The sequence below is a fragment of the Abramis brama genome, assembly GCF_963993115.1.
Source record: "Abramis brama genome assembly, chromosome: 20".
Taxonomy (NCBI): domain Eukaryota; kingdom Metazoa; phylum Chordata; class Actinopteri; order Cypriniformes; family Leuciscidae; genus Abramis; species Abramis brama.
Window position 1 is genome coordinate 19033762 of NC_139982.1, and position 22305 is coordinate 19056066.

Sequence of the window (22305 nt, forward strand, 5' to 3'; positions counted from 1 at the left end):
CTGAATGCAATAGTACTTGTCCTTCTTAAATAAATGTGACTATTCAGTTCATTGTAAAACAATATATATAAAAAAGTTGCTGCCTTACATTTTTAGGTACAGTCAACTTGGATGTTTAAGCCATTTCAACTTAAATTACTTTAAACTGACACAAAATAATCTTGTTAAAGCAATGTAAAAACATGTTGTCATAACTTATTAATCATTTCATTTTTGACACTGTTGGCATTTGGAAACATGATACTTGATAGAAACTTGCTAGATCTTGTAGCAATGTTATGTCATTATCTAAGCATGAGGAAGTTAGCTGAATAGAGCTTGTTGACAGCCAACAGTCACCAAGTCATCTGCTGTGTAAGGCGTTCAGTATAATGATAGGGTCTAGGTCAGTGCGTAGGGGTAGTGGAGGCATGTTGTCTTGGTGGACACAATTTTCAAACTAAAGGCCTTGTGCTGTTGTTCTGCTTGTGCATGGTTCTTTAGTTGTATATGGCTTCATGAAAAAGATACCAAGCAAAAACCACAACAAGCAGTCAACAATTGGGTCATTGATGTATAAGGTAAAGAAAAGGATCTAGAAACACATGAGCCAGTCATTACATTCGAGTCGCATCATATGACGTTTTGAAAACTGTAGGAACCTTACCTTGTTATAAAAAGGCCAAATGATTATCTGGCATTTTAAGAGAAGCATTAACCCAATTAACAAGAGCTCTAGATCTTTGAAGTTGTTTTATTTTATCATTAGATTGGACGGAAAACGGCAGCACAAAATGGTTTGACCTGGTCTTCATGTGGGAAAACCTACTTATTCAGGGAAATAAAATGTCATCATAACTAACCAGGACCACCAACACATCAAGAAAAGCTACTATAGATCCACTGGTTTCCGGATGCCTGGTTCTGACTTCTGGCTGCTCTCTAGCCCCCTCATAGTGCAGTCAAAGTGGAAATTAATTTATTCAAGAGGAGTTTATTCAGCGGCGGGAGATGAGGTGGTGGACGGCTGAAAAGGTTGGCGTGCTTCAATAGAAAACCACATTCCCACAGTTGAGGGACTGAGAAGGTCCTGTTGGGCCAGCACTGTGGATCATTGCTTGAAACTTCCCTGACCTATTGTGCCTTCAGAAAAAAAGCAGATCTATTCCTAGTGTACAAGTGGAAGGTTGGTTAAGTTCAACTGATTTAGTTACCGGTCTGTTTTTGTGAAATTGGACTAACACACCCACAGAATGTAATGCAATTGTAGCACGGCATTGTTCGACAGGTTTACATGTTAATCCCTTTGGCCTCACTGATGTGTGCATGGCGATGTGCGATGTATTTAATGCTTCAAATGTTCAATTACCCATTTTGTCAAGTATAGTTGGACTGGTGAAGAGTCATATGAAGTGTAGCTCGACCAAGCAAAAACAACAACAACAAAAAACTCCATTGTAACTGCACAAGTCCATGCTGCAACTTTTTTCACAACTATCCGGCCTAACTGAAACTCTAAGGTGAAACTTTCTGCATGTACACATTCCCTTCTTCTTGTTCTGTTCTGGTTTTAATTTATTAACCTCTTTATATGGTAAACCCTGTGAGGTGTGTTAACGTTGATTTAATACATGTAGCTATTGGATTAACCTGATGGGCCTGATTTGGATCTAGATGTCTAGCTAATAAAATAAAAGATCAAATTATGATTTTGTAGATTCTGAATGAGAACTGAAAAGCAGCATTAATATCGATGCTAAATGAGTGGGATCGGCAGAACTGTGGAGAAACCAGTGAGGTCTAGTTGAGCACAGTCATCAGATTCCAGACCTCAGGGCGACGTGCCAGGCCAAGTGGTCAGGGAGCCGTTTTTCTGGCATTGTACCATTCAGGAACATACGCTTCAAGACTCTCCCTCACACACTTTCTCTATCCAAATAAGAAAGAAAACTCGCAAATTAGGTCTTAATATCTCATGTGTTTCTCCTACACAAAAAAAAGGTATAAAAGCTGTCACTGAGGGAGTATGATTATGAACTTTTTACCCCTAAAGGGTGCATATTAGTACCATAAAGTTACATATTTTGTATTATATCTGATCATCATAGCAACGTGGATATGTTTGCATGAGCTCTCGGCACTATAGTAAAGTCATGTCACGTCTATTTATATATCATTTTACACAATAGATTGCACAAAATCAAGTAGCTTTACCGTAATAAACATGAAAAACTGTGTGTCTCGTTTCATCAGAAGTACACTAAAAGTCTATTATCTAAGATGCAATTTCAGACTAGTGCTTGCATAACATTAAAAATATGTATTATTGTCTTTGTCCAAACAAAATCAAACAGAAGTAGCATTAGTTTTCTTATCCGAATTGAGACGTACATCCGAGTGAAACAAACTAAATGTATGTGGGGTCTTGGTTCTATCCAGTGGTTGTTGATTGGTTGGTTGGAGGCAGATCTGAATGCAAGCTTGTAATCAATTGTAAGAAAGGTGCGGGTTTTAAGTGGGCGAAAGGATTGGAGAAGTCTGGCATATGTTACCAGAGGCGATTGACGATTGGGTTGAGAGATTTATACTAAAACAAATTGAAAGAAAAATATAGACGGATAGAATTTTCATTTCATGCTGACTTTAAAGCCCATTTAAACAAGTTCATGACCTGAGCTCTGAAAGTGCAAACTTTAACTTTAAGCAGTAAAATGTTCCTCTGGGAATAGCTGAATGGTTTAAATTTCAGAGTATAATCCTTAGAAGATTACAGTGAGAGAACATAATATCAGGGCAGTGAAACTGACATTGACTTGTTACATTGCAGAAGGGGTGACACAGTGACAACAGTGGTGTTTTAGTCATTTTGGTTATATAGCATTCAAGATTGGGCTGTGAAACATGCTAACAAATGGACTGTGTAATGAAGATGAGGGTTTTTTTTTTTTTTCAAGCCTTTCGAAGAGGTTTATTCAGACAGTTAGTAAATTACAGACTTCCTGTCTCCTGGTCAACTATAGCAACAATTAGCAATGACTGTGTGAGTGTGTGTGACACACCCCACGCTCTTCAAGAGTCACGCTTATGCTAGCAGTGGAAGTGTGTATGGGCTTATGTGAAAAAAATAGGCAATGGTTTTAGTTGGAGATGTGACATAGTGGATTGTGCACGTTCAAGAGATTGCGGGTTCGAACCTGAACTGCATCATGTTTTAATCCCACTCAAGTTCTTTCTCCTTTGTCAAAACTGTCCAGTTATATAAAGGAAGCCCCAAAAAATTAAGCGGAAAAAGCTTTAGTTTTGCACCAATAACCTCCATGTTGTCATATATTTATGTTATGATTGGATTTATATGATGATTGGAGTGTGATTTTTGTGGACATTGAACTCCACATTTCCTTTGGTACAAAACCACTTTTCATCATACAAACTGGGAGGTCTGTTTTATTAAACCTCAGCTTAGGAAATGCGACACTACTGTTGATTTAGCAGCACTTTAAAGTTTGTTGTATCGTGAATCTAGTGTTTGGTTTGCTTGTTCAGATGGGGCATGTCTTGCTGAGTATGAAGTGTTGTTTGAACTGCCCGTTTTAAGGGCAAGCAGGCTGGCATGTGATCTGAACCTCCGCAGTGAAAATAAAGATTCTTCCAATGTTCTCAATGTTCCTCACCCGAGTAGATTTTGGCACAAATGAATTATAGCAGAATTGTATGGAAATATTTGCTTCTTGTACTTCAAAAACAGCATTAATGTAAACCAGGTTTTGAGTACAAGTTATGAATCATTTATGGGGATGTCCTTCGAATGCACTTGATGATTACTGGAAAATTTGTACAAATTATTTTATATAGATAGCACAAATATTTAATATCTTTGCAGGTGCTGCTAATGGGGTCTTTACATAAGACAATTTTAAGGGTAACTCTACGACATCTTTTGAAAAGATGCCCCAGTTACAGCTTTTTGTAAAACAAATTCTGAGAGTGTACTGTAATGCTAATTTAAAATTAATCTTTAAAAACAGAATACCAAAATATGTTTATTGCTGTGACTTTTCATTTTGGTTTTACAATTTACACATGAGTCATCTGAAAGTGCAGCCTCAGCAGCATTTGGCTTTTTAAACAACTTTCCGCATGTCAGCTTGAGTGATTTTGATTACATTTTTCAGAATTGCTAAAGCTGAAGCGTATAATTTCTCCACCACTAGTGCGACCAAACAAAATTTCAAAAACTGTTTTCAAACAGGTTTCCCGAAAACTCCTCATCTGCCATTGGTTGAACAAACAGATAGCCCCGCCCCAAGCTCACAATATTGGTTGAGCCAGTGTTGCCATGTTGGGCTGCAGAAACAAATGGAATAATGGAATATTAAGCTGGGATATATTATTTTGACATACAAAAATTACACACTTCAGCTTTAAGTCCCATAGAAAAACAAACAAGCAGTGGGTCAGTCAGAGACTTACCAGCAGCAGAAGCAACGGGGGTCGTGGCAAGTGAATGAGGTGATACAAGATGTTTGATAGAAGGTGTTGGTCGATGCACAAGAGAATGTGATCTGTGAGGAGAGGAACATTTGGCATAGCAGGTAATTCTCCACTGCGGCCCATTAATAGAGCATTTTAATGGCCTCCTATAGTTAGCTCTAGAAGAACAATGTCAAAGCTATTCACACTCCATTCTGAGGAACATGTCCAGACAATGACTGAGCTCGTATTTTTAACCATAGGTCATAACAAATGAACCTTTGACTTGTAGCAAAGTAGTATTTTAACAGATGCTGCACATTTTAAAAGATTTTCTACCAGTCTGTGGCACTTGTTAGTCGTGGATTGACACACTGAAACATCAACATTGTACATATCAGGCCTGTGCCGGACTGTTTGTTCTGTATTCGGCAGTTGATCGGACGATCTATCTATCTATCTATCTATCTATCTATCTATCTATCTATCTATCTATCTATCTATCTATCTATCTATCTATCTATCTATCTATCTATCTATCTATCTAATCTGGGTGGCTGTTTCAAAATACTACAGAAAAAAATACATTTAGAGTCATTAAATTAACATTGACCCATTTTTACTCTAAACTAAGACATATACAGTGGCAGTGGCAACCAATATTTAATGTAATACCTGTCAGTGGGTAAGATAAATGGACGTGTGGCACATTTTAGCAACCCATAACCTGTTATTAGTGGTGAGAGAGTGGGGTAATGTAAACTGGTAGTTTGTGGAGAAATTATGGAAGGGAAAGACGACATCACCAGTGAGACCTTCCTTTCTCTTCAGTTCTGAGCTAAAGAGCTCCTGACAATAACTGGACTTTAGACTCACTCCTGACATGAAGACAGTGAGGAATTAAACGATCAGTCGTTTATGTGCATACAAATATTTCAACCATGGTATTTACATAGTAGTGTACTGCAAGATATTTTCAAAAATACCAAGATAAGTATCATAGTATATCTAAAACATGTTTTCTGGACATTAGCATCCCAGAACCTGGTATCAATCCAACCCACTTTTTTTCTTTTTTTAATCCATGTCCAAAAAAAACATAACAAAAAACATGGCAGTATGTGGTCAGTGTCCAAAAATAATATGGTTGTTTGTATTAATATGGTAGTGTTTGTTCCTTTTATGTGTTACATTGCAGTTTCATTGTACAAACTTTAAAAACAAACATATGATTTTGCTAAAATGTTATTCATTTTTCCATGTCAAATTCTGCACCACAAAAATGCGGGATTGATTTCAAAAAGCCTCTGCATTTGTGTGCTTAAGAAATGCTGAGCTTAAAGGGATAGTTCACCCAAAAATGAAAATTTTGTCATAATTTTCTTACCTGCAAGTTGTTCCAAACCTGTATGAGTTTCTTTCCTATATTGAATACAAAAAATATATATATTTTAAAGAATGTGTGTAACCTCACAGTTGACGGTAGCCATTGACTTCCATAGTAGGAAAAAAAATACTATGCAAGTAAATAGCTGTTGTCAACTGTCTGGTTACCGACATTCTTTAAAATATTTTCTTTTGTGTTCAACAGAATAAAGAAACTCGTACAGGTTTGGAACAACTTGAGGGTGATTTTTGGGTGAACTGTCCCTTTGACAATAAGCCTGGAAATCAAGGAAAACTTCTTAATGAATGGTTCAGCGTACATAAATCACAGAGGGAAATTGTAGAATCTAAGGTACAAACGTATGATTCATTGGTCCATTAGTTTAACCACATTAATTCTTGTTGATGTTGTATTTAGAAATGTACTTCTGTACTTCATACGGTACTGCTCTTTATTGCAAAGGACACAAATACCCACCCACCCACCTAAACACACATACTGTACTGCTTTGATGTGGTCCACATAGAGCAAAAAACTTTGGAAATGCACCGAATGACCCCACTCTCCAATATATACTGGACTTTTTTCCTCTTAACTTCCCGGCAAGGGGTCTGGAGGTGCTTGTGTTGGATTTGTCTGTCCCACCCAAAACTTCAGGAATTCCTCCATCTCTAGATCAGGTTCCAGGTCTGTGTTTGCGAGTGTATCCTGGGCTCGGACCAACAGCTGTGAGGTGTGTCTCAGTTATGCATGACTTTGGTAGCCGAAAACCTTTCCTCACATTCCTGCTTCTTACATGAACAGCGATCCAGGTTCAACAAATAACATGAATGCATATAAATATGAAAATCCAACCATATGTTTGATGTGAGATGCAGAGAGTGTTTTCTAGTCTTTGAGTGGGAGCATGTTTTTTTTTCCCGGTAAATATTGAGATAAGATTAAATTAACATGCCAAGTTCCATCAATAACAGACAAGCTTGGGCAAAAAAAAAAAAAAAAACATATCTTTACTGAATGTTTAGCTTGTGTGCATAGCACAAAACCTTCTCTTCCCATTTTTGTGACTCATTTTACCCATGACCAAATCAACAATGCACCACTTATTGTTTGCAAAAACCAGTTTTTATGTAATGTCTTGGCCAAAAAATGGACAAAAGGTTTTTATCTCCAACAACTGAACCTCAAATCCCTTAACAGATGATGGTTGCTGCAAAAGAAGATGTAATTTAGCTTAAAATAATCAGGAGTTGCTGTTTTCCCAGGCTTGGTAATTTATTGACAGTTTTTGGCTGCCAAGCTGAATCACAATCTACGGAGCCTCAGTCTACACTGAGACATGTTGGTCAACCAACTTTGTCTTATTACACCATGCTGTTATGTCTAATTTCTGGGTAAATAGTTGAGAATATTCACCTCGGTTTTGGTGGGGAAAGAGCATTTGGTGTCCTTTTGAATGAATTATGATGCATTTGTGCTTATTATACTGAACACTGAAGATTAGAAATGAGACTATGAACACTCAGATGACAAGATGAGTGCAGGACATACTATCTTCATTACTTATGATGGATGTAAATATAGAGTAAAACTTGTCACTTCTGTACCTGTACTGTATATACACTTGTAGAGGAGATTGGGGCTACTTATCAAACTATTTTTACTCCAGTGAAAATTCTCAAGGTGGTTTATTATTGAAAGTCATTGAACAGTTACAAAAAAATACTCTTATCTGAATGCATATTTAGTGTGTGATACGTAAGACGTTTAATGGGGTTTTCAATAGGCTGAGTACTGATACTGAATTCAGATTCTGATTTAAATTTTATTTGATTAGATTCCTGTTAATTTGAGCATATTCACTGATAATTATTGAGCATATTTATTGATAATTAAATTATTCTTTAAAAGATTTGACTCAAGAGTCATTTGTCAATTTCTTCATGACCCAAACTATGGACAATGTGTATGGTCTGTATGGGAGTGTTTGAATAAGCTGGGCATTGATAAAAAAAAATCCCAATTTAATTAGATTCTGATTTAAATGTGATTTGATTAGATTCTAGTTCATTTGAACCTATTTCATAATGCTCTTGTAAGTAGTTACTCTCCTCATGTTTTCAAAAGTTAATGACCAAACATATCTTCACAATGCAGATGAAATATGTGGATAACGGCTTTTTGTCAGGTTAGAAACTATTATTAATCACTCAAACCCCTTTATCTACTTAACCGTTGTCTCGCACATCCACCATGTTTGTAGTTTTTTACACTTTCTACTTGTGTTTGTAGTTCTAATCGAACTACAATCCTCATTCTAATCTAATCGAATCCTCATCCAACGCACAATGGGTTGTGGGCAATATTAGCCATTAGAGTGTGCACGGATCTGCACTTTGGATTCTAACCAGGAAAAGTAGACCTTCCGGGTGGGAATACTCATTTCAACAATCAACATACAATGATTTGGGACGCACTAATTCTAATTTCGAAAACAATTTAGGATGGATAGTATGTGAAAATATTTTTGATTCTCTAAGAAGAACCAGTTCAAAAGAGTGACTTGTTCAATCAAACTACTCTCGCTATTTTGTGCTTTTGAATCACTAAAAATATTTGATTTACAAAAGGCCTTTGTTCGTGAATGTCTGATCAGATCGATCCTTTAAGTATCAGTTTTTGTGTAGTATTAGCCTCAGATATCAAGCCCATAGACCATTGGCTGAACGTCTGATGAATATGGCACACAAAACGGGAAAAACTTCGGGAGTTTGAAGTCGTCATCTGATTGGTTGTATTCTCCAGGATTTCCAGGAGACGTGTGTGTCACGTTCTTTAACGGTCCGCCTGAAAACAAAGTCAAACCCCCTCATGGAAGATGAAAGCCTTCTTGTTTACAACCGTGACAATGAGTGCTTATCTGGATCAATGAAATGCTGCATGGATTTTCAATAGTATGTGAAGTTTGTGGCGCCATTGTTGCAGTAAATTTGCATGATGTTCTTGAATGAATTGCACGCCGGTCTGTTATTGTGGTGAAAAACTTTTGACTCAAAACCTTGCAGCTAGATATAGCTTCAGCTTCACCTACTCTAAATTTCATTTATTTCCTTTTTCTTTAAAGCTGCAGTCTGTAGTTTTTCTTCTTTGTCGCCACCTCTGTTAGAAATCTGCAATTGCAGTTATTCGCGGAATTATCAACTTTACGTGGGTTGTGCGTCGGCACAGCACAGCGCGGATGAATCCAATGTTTTGAGGAGAATGTACGCCAGTGTGGATCCTGTCATTCGCAATCACAGATTCTACTTTTTGGAAGTATGACCAACATAAGAATTTTCACCGGAAAATGTAATCTGAACAAGTAACATCCACTTTTGTTCTAACTAAGGGAAAAAAAAGCATTGCTATAAATCGCGCTGATCAAATCTAACGATTGCTTATCATATCACGTCAAACCGTGCAAATTATACTTTGTTTTCAAATTGTAAATGTTAACAACATCAGCATTGCGTGACTACATTTAATGCCCTTCTGATATTATCCTTGTTTTCGCATGGGCCGGTTGCAGTCTCTTTTTTTCTGTAGCCACTCCGAAGTGTTTTGCATTTTACAACGGGTGAATCTCCAGTTGTCACTGGTGATTGTCGTTTGAACCTTTCTGGATCCGCCATCAAATTGACAAGTTTAATTCTATCAAGTGCTGTGAGAAAAGGCTATAAATCTCCACCTCCAACATCCTCACACGCAATATAGGCTACTAGCCGAGACTCTTCTTTATGTGTACAGATGTGACGTAATGACGCAAAGACATGCTCGAATTTCCCGCGGAAATCCACCAGTACCACTGGAATTCAAACAAATAGTTTTGAACACTGGCTGGTTATGTACTTGCTCAAACATTTATTTTGGATAATTTTTTTACCCAAAAAAGTTACGGACTGCAGCTTTAACAGACACAGTCTAAAGTACCATCTACACTGTGCTTTACAGTATCAGACACTTAATAATGAGACACAGACCCAATAACATGATGATAGACAGACAGGAGAAATGAAGGGACAGGACCAGCAGTAGTTCTCCCAGGATACTGTCTCTCGGGTGGGGTGGGAGAGGCTGTGCTATCTGGGGCATCTCACAGTAGATGCCCGTCCAGCCCTGGTAACACTGACAGGTGAACTTTTGCTTCATGTCCAGGATATCGTGGTTGTTGAGGTGGCCGCTGACGTGGAAACGCGGCCCACGGATGCCTTGGTTGAGGCGGATGTTGAAGAAGCGAGGGTTGAGGTGCAGGTAAGCCCCAGAGTCCAGGCTCTTGCGGACGCATTTGCCGTTCTTCTTGCACAAGGCTTTGCTGCACAGTTTAGCGGCTGAGGTCACGTTGATCACATAGTGACCCAGAGGACCGTCAATGTATTTCTTGACTGTCATGCAGTTTCTCTGGCCAAGACAAACACATATTAAAGATATTAGGGCATTTTTTTTAAAGTAATATTGGTCAATATCAGTGATGTTATTTTGAAGTAAAAATCATTTTAATGAATTAAAATAAGGCTGAAATAAAATATAAATATTAGATGAAAAACTTGCTTTCATGAATAATATAGTTTTTATTTTAATATTTTCCATTTTCAGTTTAGTAATTGTTTTAAAAATTGTATTAGTTTCTTTTTTAAAAATGTTTATACAGTTTTTATTGATTTTCATTTTGGTTTTAGTTTAGTATTAGCTGATTGTATATATGTATATATGTGTATGTATATATATATATATATATATATAAAATCAGCATATTAGAATGATTTCTGAAGGATCATGTGACACTGAAGATGCTGTAATGATGCTGAAAATTCAGCTTTGCATCACAGGAATAAATTACATTTTAAAATATATTCTAATAGAAAACAATTATTTGAAATTGTAAAAATATGAGAAGAAGAATGTTCTTTTAAAAAAGTGTTTCTGTTAAATACTACCAATCACTGTACATGATACTACTCGTCGGAAATTTCCCCCAAGTCAATTAAAATGTTTAAGTTCATTCACATGCAAGATAAATAAACAAAATTACCATGATGTCACACAACAGAAAAACACATTAACGGTTTGTTAACTCTTTCCACCAGCTTCAATGTATACTCTTCCTTGTGCTTTTTGTAAACAGGATATGGGACGCACTCACAAAACGAGCATGTGTCCTTCAGGAGCACATGTGTGATACTGTATAAATCACCAGATACAGAAGCTATGATGACACTAACATTGCTTTATTTTGTCTTCTATTTTGCTTTATCATCTTCGAGGTGTCCCTTTAAGAGAAACTGCGGACAGATTGTTCCCTGAGCTTCAAACATATTAAATATTTTAATGCCATCAGCTCAAGCTGATCCCCGTGTGGTTCTGAATGCTGTTGGTTATGGATTCTAATATTAGCCATTTCACCTAAAAATGCATCCAATCCAGTCAAGAAGATTTATTGTTGGATTCATTTTGTTAACGTGGTCTGTATCTGATGTACACTACCGTTCAGTCAAACTTTAGAGCGATAGTGTGTATAATGCGTACCTGAGATCTTGCATATTCAGATGACCCCCACAGGACCACCCCAGCGGCCCCCAGTGCTGCACTCTCTCCTATAGTGTGGACCAGGTCACTCTGTTCAAGATAAATATTTATTTATGTTAATGCAATTCAAACCAGAAAAGCAACAGATCATATCATATATTTTTTAGTAATAGGCCTGGAAAATAAATTTGTTACTATTGAATAACACAAACATCCCTATTACCATTGCTCATATAGGGTTTGTAACTCAGACATGAATGATACCTTAAATCATGTGGCTTACCGAGGAGAGGTGTGTAATCGCACATTTGATTTTTGCTTGGTGGTAAGTAAAACAATACAGTAGACCTGTACGTGTAATGTATGGTCTGGAGCCTGTATCACAATGAACATATGGAAGCTATCGGTTGTAACCTAAACTAGTCATAATAAGTACATTACCTTGATGTACCTCACTGTCTAGAAAGGCGGGTGGTCCCATCAAACTGAAAACACGCCTGCAGACCTACTGCAGAGTTTGATTTGGAACATTCCTCTCATAATGAGGTGACAGATGAGTGTTTAAGCATATCTCTGGCGTTTAAGGTGCCAGGGAGGAGGGTGATTTAGGGAGTGGGTCTGTCACTCAAGTATTTGACGAGTGATTAAAACAATGTGTGTTTGACAGGTCCCTTTAGACGGCTGGAAAATGCGTAAAGTATTCAGTGCGCAAACACAATTCAGTGCTGTAATATTATTAAAATCCTTAAAAATATATATACTTAAGATGTAAAAAAACTTAAGACAGACTCTAGAGTTTAAATGCCTGTTCACACCAAGAACTAACGATAACTATAATAATAATAATAATAACAATAATAATAATTCGTTACATTTATATAGTGCTTTTCTAGGTACTCAAAGCGCTTTACATATGGAAGGGGGAATCTCCTCAACCACATTAAAGGGGTGGTTGATTATGATTTCACTTTTTTAACTTTAGTTAGTGTGTAATGTTAGCCTGGTAATACCAAACTCTGCTACTTCGCTTTGCTTCGTAGACAGAGTCTGGCATATCATAATTGAAAAGCGTTTTCTTTCTCGCGGGGGGGCGCTTGTCGGAGGTTTAAAATCATTGGTTACCCGTAAGCCAATCACATAAAGTTTGGTTATGGCTAGTGTAATGTTGCTGTTTGAGCATAAACAACATCTGCAAAGTTACAATGCTCAAAGTTCAAAGCAAAGGGAGATATTTGCTTTTACAGAAATCGCTTTTTAAGGACTACAAGAAACGGCTGGTTGGGACTACACAACATTCCTCTTGGGTTAGTGACATCACCAACCCTAAAATTTACATAAACCCCGCCCTGGGAACGCAATTTATAAATTATCAAGACAGAATATGCTAATCAATGACTAGAAGATAACTACACATTATAAGCTACATAAATTCATCAACTAACCATTCAGAAATGTCCTGTTGCATTCTACATGTTGTCACTTCTTCTTGAGTCTCTCCATTATCGTCTGAATCCGGTTTAAACATAAAAGGCTAAAAGTTTTTGAAATTTTCAGTGCATGTCTGCGTGAGTGCAAGCTCTTGAAGCTCCCCTCAAAAAGTGACAATTTTAACATGCTATATAAAAATATCTGTGGGGTATTTTGAGCTAAAACCTCACATACACACTCTGGGGACATCAAAGACTTATTTTACATCTTGTGAAAAGGGCATTATACCACCCCTTTAATATATTCACACCAGCAGACAATAATGCTGTGTTTATTATTAGTGCTATCTGTAGTCATCTGCCAGTTTAAATGCTCAAGCTTGAGTTGGATGGATTCTGATTGGCTGGCAACAAGGTTTTTATCATTCATCAGCTGGAAAAAAATCGTTCTGAAAGTAATTTCAGAATTATATAATTCTTCTGTGATGTTATCGGTGTGGTTGTGGTGTGGACTTCACTATCGTCCTTGGTTTTGAATCGGCCTTTAGTCATTCGTAAGTTGATTTACCTAAAAACTAGGCTATAAACATTGTGGCTCTGTGGTGTTTTCAAAACATTGCTGTTTGTTTGAGAATCCTGACCAGCATAGCAACACTGGTTTAACCAATGACATGTGGGGGAGGCGGGGCTATCTGTTTAACCGACCAATGACAAATAAGGGGAGTGTTTAAAGAATCCTGTTTGAATTACTTTGCTATTCTGTTTGTGGACAGTAGTAGTGTAGATATTACAAACTTTATTTTTGACTCTTTCCCTGCCAGTATTTTTGAAAAAAGTTTCCAGCCAGCACCAGCATTTTTTTTAATCATTTTCACTAAAGTTTCATGGCCGCCAGAATATTTTGTTGTATGAATATCTGAATATGCAGTGTACTTTATATCAAAAAAAGAACAGACCCTCTGCTTTAAAACAACAACAAAGAATATTTTTCTCTTTCAGAAGACGTGTAATAGCGCCCCTAAAATGTCCGTCTATACCGGGGAAGTGTTGTCTCAGAAATGATGGAAAATTCCATAAATGGCGGGGAAAGAGTTAATATCTTTGTTTTATTTTACATCTTTAAAAAAAATAGATATATTTATAGGCATAGAAATGGCCTTAAATTAGTTTTTCCAGCATAAGCATCACATTTCAGCATATCAGAGCACATTTTCTAACTGCTATGCCACGATTCGGACTTAATTATTAACTTTTTACCTAATATTCCACTCACCTCTGATAGGACAACAAATGTGTAGGCGTAGAAAGGTCTGGAGTAGACGAAAACAGGCAGCGTATAGTCATTCCTGGCAATCGAGGCGATCCGCATGGCCTCCTTGACACGGTAGTGCACAAATTTGACCGTGTTGGCCGAAGACTTGAGCTCATAGTCGAGATAGATGGAAGGATAGAGGGCCGTACTCTCCTTCCACAGCCACATCAGGTGGTCGTTGCGTACATGCTCTATATTAGGACACTCTCCTGTGTAACGCAACGGATGCTGCTTATAACCATAGTTGTAACAGTCAGGGAAGAGGTAATACCCCCAAAGACCATGCGGTCGTCGACTCTCGGCCAGCAAGAGCGTCGAGTTCATGAATACTTGTCCGGCCCTCTCAAAGAGTTCCTTTGCTTCATTCTCCACCTTACTTTGTGGCCAACCAGGATGCAGCTTCCTTATAAGTTCCTTGGATTTGTTTCGGTAGATGTCCTTCGAGCCCCAGTTGCGCACCCACTGCGGACGCCAGTTTTCCCAGTCGATGACACCAAGCCCGTGAAAGTCCTTGAAGGGAATGAGCTTGTCGATGTCAGCTCGAGCTTTGCTGAGGTGTTTGCTCAGGCTTTGGTTCTGAGGAAGACCTCCATTGATGGGAATCTCAGAACTGGTGTAGTAAGGGTAGTAACCCAGGTGACTGTGGTAAAAGATTGTTACGTTGGGGCCGCTCAAAGTCTCGTTGTGGTTTGCAATGATGTCGAAGACACTAAGGTCCAAATCCACCTTGAAAAAGAAACAGACAAGATGTTATTCCCATCATTTGGACCACACAGAGCATTTGCTAGATCATTGACACATGTTCAACCTTGAATCGAAGACGACAGGATTCGGTGGGTGCGTTCCACACCACCACAAACGGACGATGGTGTAACAAAGGCGTTCGGGCCTGCTTCAACTGATCGGCCCAAGCAACCAGCGACCCACACACTGCCATCGCCAGAAAGCCAATCAGCGCCATCCCCAAATACCCTCATAGATCAATCAACACACATGCCACAACCTGAAGAGAAATAAAATATGAAAAATCACATCTATGTTGAAGAAATGATTACATCATAAGGGTAATTTGGCAAGGATAATCAAAGACATGTTTGAGTGACAGACAAGCGAGGGTCAGCGAGCAGTGGCGCTCTAGATTCCACTGCACAATGATTCTCTGTACTGCATCCAATTAACTCAAGTAATTCATGCATACAGGACTTGATTATGTAACCGTAATCTAGCAGCAGTGTTTATTTAAGTATGCTGTATATTATTATAGTATTTATTAATATCATTAGAATTGGCTTTTATTTTTATTTTTTTTATATTGCTGTCATTTATATATATATATATATATATATATATATATATATATATATATATATATATATATATATATATTTACTTTCTATTTAGCTTTCTTTCTTTTTTTTCAGTTTTAGTCATTTTACATGGCTTAAAGTTTGTCAAAAGGGACATGGTGATGGAAAAAAATATGAGTTAAAAAATAAACAGGTGTTTCTTAACATATTATTTTACAGTCTTTTACACCTCATTCATATTTTTGGCCATTCTTCCATGCAAAATTATGATATATTGGGACACTTTTAGACAGTCATCTCAAATGCAAAAAGTTGTCTGTTTCTTCGCATATACACACATAGTAGATTTCACGAGTTCACACTTACATCATATTAAACAGAGTAAAGATTATGTGTATTTGGCGTGCTGTCCAGAGGAGTAGTTTTACCCAACCACTAAACAACTGATGACAATAGAATTACAGGGCTTCTATAGACTCTTAAATAGACCCTTGAATATTTGCAATCTATTTTGCTGTTTTGGGTTGGATAGCATGTTAAGTTACATGTCGTAAAGTTTTTATAGCAATATTTCGATAATTTACTGGATTTTTGGAATGCTTCAATTTTATCTTGCTTTTCCTCCTCTCTCGATTTGAAAATGACATGTGCATTACATTAAAATTCCTTGCTAATCTCTGTCAAATTCCTCTCATGGTTACAAGTGTGATTGTGTACCCAAAGGGGCGCTTGTTAATGAAATCAGCCCTGAACGTGCCCGCTCTGCCTGTTTATTTTTCAAATAATTCTCTTGAATTAAGGCTGACACGTTTAGTTCATAGAGAAAATTAGGACAAAGAAAACAATTATGTCAATTCACCATCTGAAGGGCTTTTCTCTTCAGATATTTTGAATGGATAGCATCTCCTTCTCGTGGGTTTGTGGGAGTCTGTCAGATAAAATAAAAGGGATGATGTAGCTTACGGGACATGGGGAAGATCTGCATTTCCTCTTCCAGTGAGATGGCAGTGAAACTTGTCGACCTAACCCAAGAGCAACAGTGTGGTGAAGTCACCAAGTCTTTTCATAAACCACAACCATCTACAGTGCCCAACCACAAAAAAGACCCCCCAAAAAACCCGTCTGAGACATACTGGCACTGGCTTTTTCCTCAGACAGACAGTGCTCGAGGGACATGAGAACCAACTGCTTTTTTATTTCTCTCTTTACAAAATGGACTGATTGAATCCAGATGACTAAGGAGGTACACATCATGTTTTGCACTGAACTTTTTTCTTTTATTCACTTAAATCTGGAAATAAAGTTTATAGGGTTCTGAAAAATGTAAAACAATAATGTTTAAGATTTATCCTTTATGCAAGATTTTTTTTAATCAGTTATGCTTTTATCCATGTCCTAAAACCTATAGAAGATTAAAAAAAAACACTGAAATTGCAAATTATATTTCACAACTGTGACTTTATTTTTCACAATTGCAATCTTATATCTCCTAACTGTGACTTTTTATATGAATGTTTATTTGAATTTTTCTCATAATTGTGGCTATTAGAGATGCGCGGATGGGCTATTATTTCATCCGCAACCGCATCACAAAACTCATCATCCGTCCGCCATCCATCCGCACCAACGGTTTTGACCAATTTTCAAGTAACCATTGAGCGATGTAGTCATAATGAGATAAGTCAAATTTTGAGATATAGCCACTAGAGATGCACGGTTGGTGGTTACAGCCGCGGACTCCGCGGATAAACCGCGGATCGGGCGGATGACGTGACGAAAAATAATATTTTAATTCAATTCAGGCGGGTGGCGGGCGGTTGAACCGCCAACCGTGCATCTCTAGTGGCTATATCTCAAAATTTGACTTATCTCATTATGACTACATCGCTCAATGGTTACTTTATTTCTCCAAATTGCAATTTTATACCTCAACACTGTCTTTATGTCTCCTAATGTAGCTTTATATCTCAATTCTTAATGTGTTTCTCATAATTGTGACTTTGTATCTCAAAATTTGACTTATCTCATAATGATTATATCTCTCTATCGCTACTATTTCTCACAATTGCAGTCTTATAATGGCAAACTGTCTTTATATCTCACAATGTAGCTTCATGTCTTAAATTCACAATGTGAGAGAGTCATAATTATGAAAAACAAATTCAGAATTTTATCTTAAAATTTGACTTATCTCATAATGACTTAATCTCTCAATTGCTGCTTTATTTCTCCCAGTTGCAATTTTATACCTCAAAACTATCCCTTTGTCTCGCAATGTAGCTTAATATCTCACAATTGCGACTTTCACATAATTGACTTTTTAATCACACTAGTTGAGTTTATATCTCAAAATTGTACTTATCTCATAATGACAAGTCTCAATCACACATTCTCACATTTGCAATCTTATACCTCCAAACTGACTTTTTATCTCACAATGTAGCCTCATGTCATTCACGATGTGAGATTTAGTCATAATTATGAAAAACAAATTCAGAATTTTATCTTAAAATTTGTCTTATCTCATAATGACTACATCTCTCAATCGCTACTATGTCTCGCAATTGCAATCTTATACCTCCAAACTGTGACTTTTTATATGAATGTTTATTTGAATGTTTCTCATATTTGTGGCTATATCTCAAAGTTTGACTTATCTTATTATGACTACATCGCTCAGTGGTTACTTTATTTCTCCAAATTGCAATTTTATATCTCAAAACTGTCTTTATGTCTCCCAATGTAGCTTTATATCTCAATTCTTAATGTGTTTCTCATAATTGTGACTTTGTATCTCAAAATGTGACTTATCTCATAATGATTATATCTCTCTATCGCTACTATTTCTCACAATTGCAGTCTTATAACGGCAAACTTTCTTTATATCTCACAATGTAGCTTCATGTCTTAAATTCACAATGTGAGAGAGTCATAATTATGAAAAACAAATTCAGAATTTTATCTTAAAATTTGACTTATCTCATAATGACTTAATCTCTCAAATGCTGCTTTATTTCTCCCAGTTGCAATTTTATACCTCAAAACTATCACTTTGTCTCGCAATGTAGCTTAATATCTAACAATTCCGACTTTCACATAATTGACTTTTTAATCACACTAGTTGAGTTTATATCTCAAAATTGTACTTATCTCATAATGACAAGTCTCAATCACACATTCTCACATTTGCAATGTTATACCTCCAAACTGTCTTTATATCTCACAATGTAGCCTCATGTCATTCACAATGTGAGATTTAGTCATAATTATGAAAAACAAATTCAGAATTTTATCTTAAAATTTGTCTTATCTCATAATGACTACATCTCTCAATCGCTACTATGTCTCGCAATTGCAATACCTCCAAACTGTGATATTATACCTCCAAACTTTATATCTCGCAATGTAGCTTCATGTCTCAAAATTCTGAATTTGCTTCTCATAATTGTTTTTCTAAAAACAATTTTATCTAAAATTTGAATTAACTCAAGTGACTACATCTCAAAATCACTACTTTATTTCTCGTAATTGTGACTTTATATCTCTTGTGGCTTTATATGTGGCACAAAGTGTATTTCTTTCTTCTCACAACAGCCTATTTTTCTTTTTTTACTCTGATGCGGACACAGGCTTCCATAGTAACCCTCTTCAATAGGAACATGGCTTGCAAAAACTCTTCTCTTTTATACTCTATGATCAAACCAAAACATTAACTTCATATTGTAACCAGCATGCAGCTGGAAAAAATACAGTGGTCAGCTGTAATCAGAAGGGCTCGTGTTGCATACCTCCAAAACTTGTGTTCCCAAACTTGAAAAGTAATCTGGAAAAATGGAGACAGAGCAAAAAATAAATGTAAAACCAGGCCTGTGCAAAGCCTTTAAGCACGGAAACATCATGCTGCATCTGATAATTGGGAAAAGATTGTCATTTTCATAGAGATTCGCCAAGATTATTCTCGTAAAGTTTGCGACCAAACAGTCTTGACAGTAACAAACCCTAGCATTCCTCTAAACACAAGCTTTTGCATGAAATTCAATGATGAAAAGTCATAGTGCTCTACCTACAAAACATTGGCCCATGTGGCCTATGATTTGGATATTTACAGCCTGTTTAAACAGAAGTGTATGTGGTAATGTGCTAATAAATACAATTTGCATATGGCTCATGGCTGATGTGGGATACGTTACATGGGGGTAAGAACGTACAGCTGCCTCGCTTTGCCTCAGCAAGGAAAAAGAAATGAGTCAGTATGAGTCTTTTGCCTGCTGGAGTCCGTATGTGGAAAAAAATGTGTTTATAACTGCTGTTGGTCCCGTATACCTTAAGGAAAAGGGCTTGAAGGTCGGGACATTAACATCCACAAGCACCAAAAAGAAAATGGTAAGAATTGGCGAGTAAAGCAGAGTATAGTTAACAATAGGTCACATTTTATAAGGAACATCCCTAGCCTGGTATTAATAATAACAAAATAATGCAAAATACAGTTTTATTGAGGAAAAAAGGTAAATTTTCTCCTCAAGGTATTTCAAGACTTTTTTGTAATGTGTTTGTGTCTTTGTGTTGTAAATATGTTCCCATGGCTCATGTCTGAATGACCCGCAGTGTCCCACAGATATTCACAGCACTTTATGTGCTTGGTCTGGACATACTATGCCAGTGGGTGTTTGTTTATGTGCTGTCGCTGTACAGTCGGATGGTTCCCATGAAGCAGGTTGTCCTCACAACAATGAATGCACTGGTGTTGCTGAGGGAAGCTGCTATTGAAAGCCTCCAGAGTCCAGTCCTAATTAGGAGGAACTTGCTCTAGTCTACACACACACTTTACCACCAGAAAGCTCTTTTCACTTGCCTTGAACATGTATTTCTGCTCCGTTTCCATGTAACAGATTTTAATAGTCATTTAGTCCACAACAAAAAAATGTATTTCATTGGTAACACACGGCAGATCAATTCCTTTCGCAGTGATTCATTTGTTGATATATATACGTAACATCCTATATGTGCATTGTATGTGCATACAGTGTTGGTTAAGTTACTCTAAGAAAGTAATTATTTACTAGTAACTAATTACATCTTCAACAGAGTAATTAGATTACTGTAGTAATTACTCTCTCTAAAAAAGTATTGCATTACTTTCTAAATCCCATATCAATCTCGACCAGTTAAACAATACAAGGATAGACATGAAACGGCTCTTTTAATTTTTTCAAATAAATATAAAATCGCATAAATTATTCTTGAACTGACCAAAGTATTTAAAGGGAGATTGTATTAAAAACATACATTTTAGCATTAGACGTTACATTTTGATGTTAAATCCATTATTGTTTTTATAAAGAATTGTTCTTTAGTTTATAAAGTGTTTAATGCAATTACATCAGAAGTAACTGTAATTACATCAAGAGTAATCCCTTACATTACTTTTTCAAGGAAAAAGGAATAAAATTACAGTAATTAATTACTTAGATAATTACTTGCTTTATACCCATGTATATCATCAAAATTTGAGATTTTTAAAAAATGTAATTGTATACTCGTTTCCACAGTTTTGCCGTCATCTATAACGCTCACTTCGAGTTAAACTTTAAAAACACTTACATTTAATACCACTGTTGAATGTAATCTTTACCAAATCTCAAAATGCATATCCATTTTTACTGTAATTTACAATGCTGTGATGCCTAAATTAACTTGTAGCATTTAAAATGATTTATTTAATTAATTTAGAGTGATTTTAGGGTTTTACAATTTATTTATTTATTGGTTTATTTGATAGGGACCATGCATATTCATGAACATTGTTGTATAAAAATGCACCAAATATGGCAGAATTAGTAAAAATAACTACTTTTCATCTGAATTAATAATAATTATCTGCCATTTTGAATATGGTCAGTTGGAGATAATCTCCATCTCCATGACTTTGGTGCAAAGGGTCTGAAAGTTTCAGCTTATATAAAACTTGTCTTGATATCCGCTACATTTTCTGTTATGTGGCTTTGAATACTAGGGATAGTTCACCCAAAAATGAAAAATCTATCATCATTTACTCACCCTCATGTTGTTCTAAACCTGTATGAATTTCTTTCCTCTACTGAACACAAAAGAAGATATTTTGAAGAATATGGGTAACCAAACAGTACGTGGGTCCCATTGACTTGACAAAAAAACTATGGAAGTCAATGGGGCCCATCAACAGAAATTCAGGTTTGGAACAACTTGAGGGTGAGTAAATGATAACAGAATTTTTATTTTTGGGTGAACTATCCCTTTAAGCTTTGAAAACTTCATTGAAGACATGATAAAGACTTTTTGATTCGGATAAATACTTTGCACTAACCTCTCGAGCCTGTTTTTAAAGACAGAACTTCCTCAGTTCCTGCACCGCTCAGCACATCCGGTGTAATTATCTCGTCTTTGTACTGAATATCCAGCTGAGGCGCTTTGTTTTGTTGTGCTATATGTGCTCAGAGATATCACAGTTTATCTGGATTTGCTGTGCGGTTTGTTGTGTAAGTGAATGGCACCAGCATTGACGCTCTCTTGCTTTGTTAATTGATTTGGCTCCTCCTCATCAAGCTCCCAAATGAAATCAACAGCAATTAGTGATGGCCAACATGCCAAAGCAGTCCGTGACAATCCAGGACTGAAGATTTGTTGCCTGATTATAATAAAATGCCTTTGCTTTTGTTGCTTTGAGACTTGAAGGCCTGATAAAATAGGTCAGTGTCAATAAAAGATGAGGAGGGTTTTGAAATGCGTCAAGTTGTTAGATGTTGCTTTCATGTAGTTTTGAAAAACATTTTTCAAGAAACATTTCAACCAAGCAACTCTAAAATGTAGTGTAACCATCAAGTA

The 22305-nt window shown here is 36.6% G+C and overlaps 1 protein-coding gene across 2 annotated transcripts; it reads right to left on the reverse strand.

The window, feature by feature from the left end:
- Positions 1–6010: 6010 nt before the first annotated feature.
- On the reverse strand, positions 6011–21969 carry hyal6 (hyaluronoglucosaminidase 6). 2 transcript variants are annotated; one of them, XM_084095523.1, is made up of 6 exons: positions 21788–21825; positions 19233–19267; positions 14946–15140; positions 14099–14863; positions 11399–11488; positions 6011–10273 (listed from the first exon to the last, which is right to left on the reverse strand). In XM_084095523.1, the coding sequence occupies exons 3-6, from the start codon at positions 15096–15098 to the stop codon at positions 9821–9823; spliced, it is 1461 nt and encodes a 486-aa protein (XP_083951649.1). In that variant the 5' UTR covers positions 15099–15140; positions 19233–19267; positions 21788–21825; the 3' UTR covers positions 6011–9820. The 2 variants fall into 2 exon arrangements, with proteins under 2 accessions (XP_083951649.1, XP_083951648.1); XM_084095522.1 differs by lacking the exon at positions 19233–19267 and having other exon boundaries at positions 21788–21969.
- Positions 21970–22305: the final 336 nt, after the last annotated feature.

Bases quoted from the DNA above. Each gene is read 5' to 3' on its own strand.
- hyal6 (XM_084095522.1), bottom strand. From the start codon at position 15,098: ATGGCGCTGATTGGCTTTCTGGCGATGGCAGTGTGTGGGTCGCTGGTT. The intron at 14,864-14,945 runs GTTGAACATGTG...TTCTTTTTCAAG, and splicing joins CCTGTCGTCTTCGATTCAAG to GTGGATTTGGACCTTAGTGT. The intron at 10,274-11,398 runs GTACGCATTATA...TGTCTTGGCCAG, and splicing joins CTGAATATGCAAGATCTCAG to AGAAACTGCATGACAGTCAA.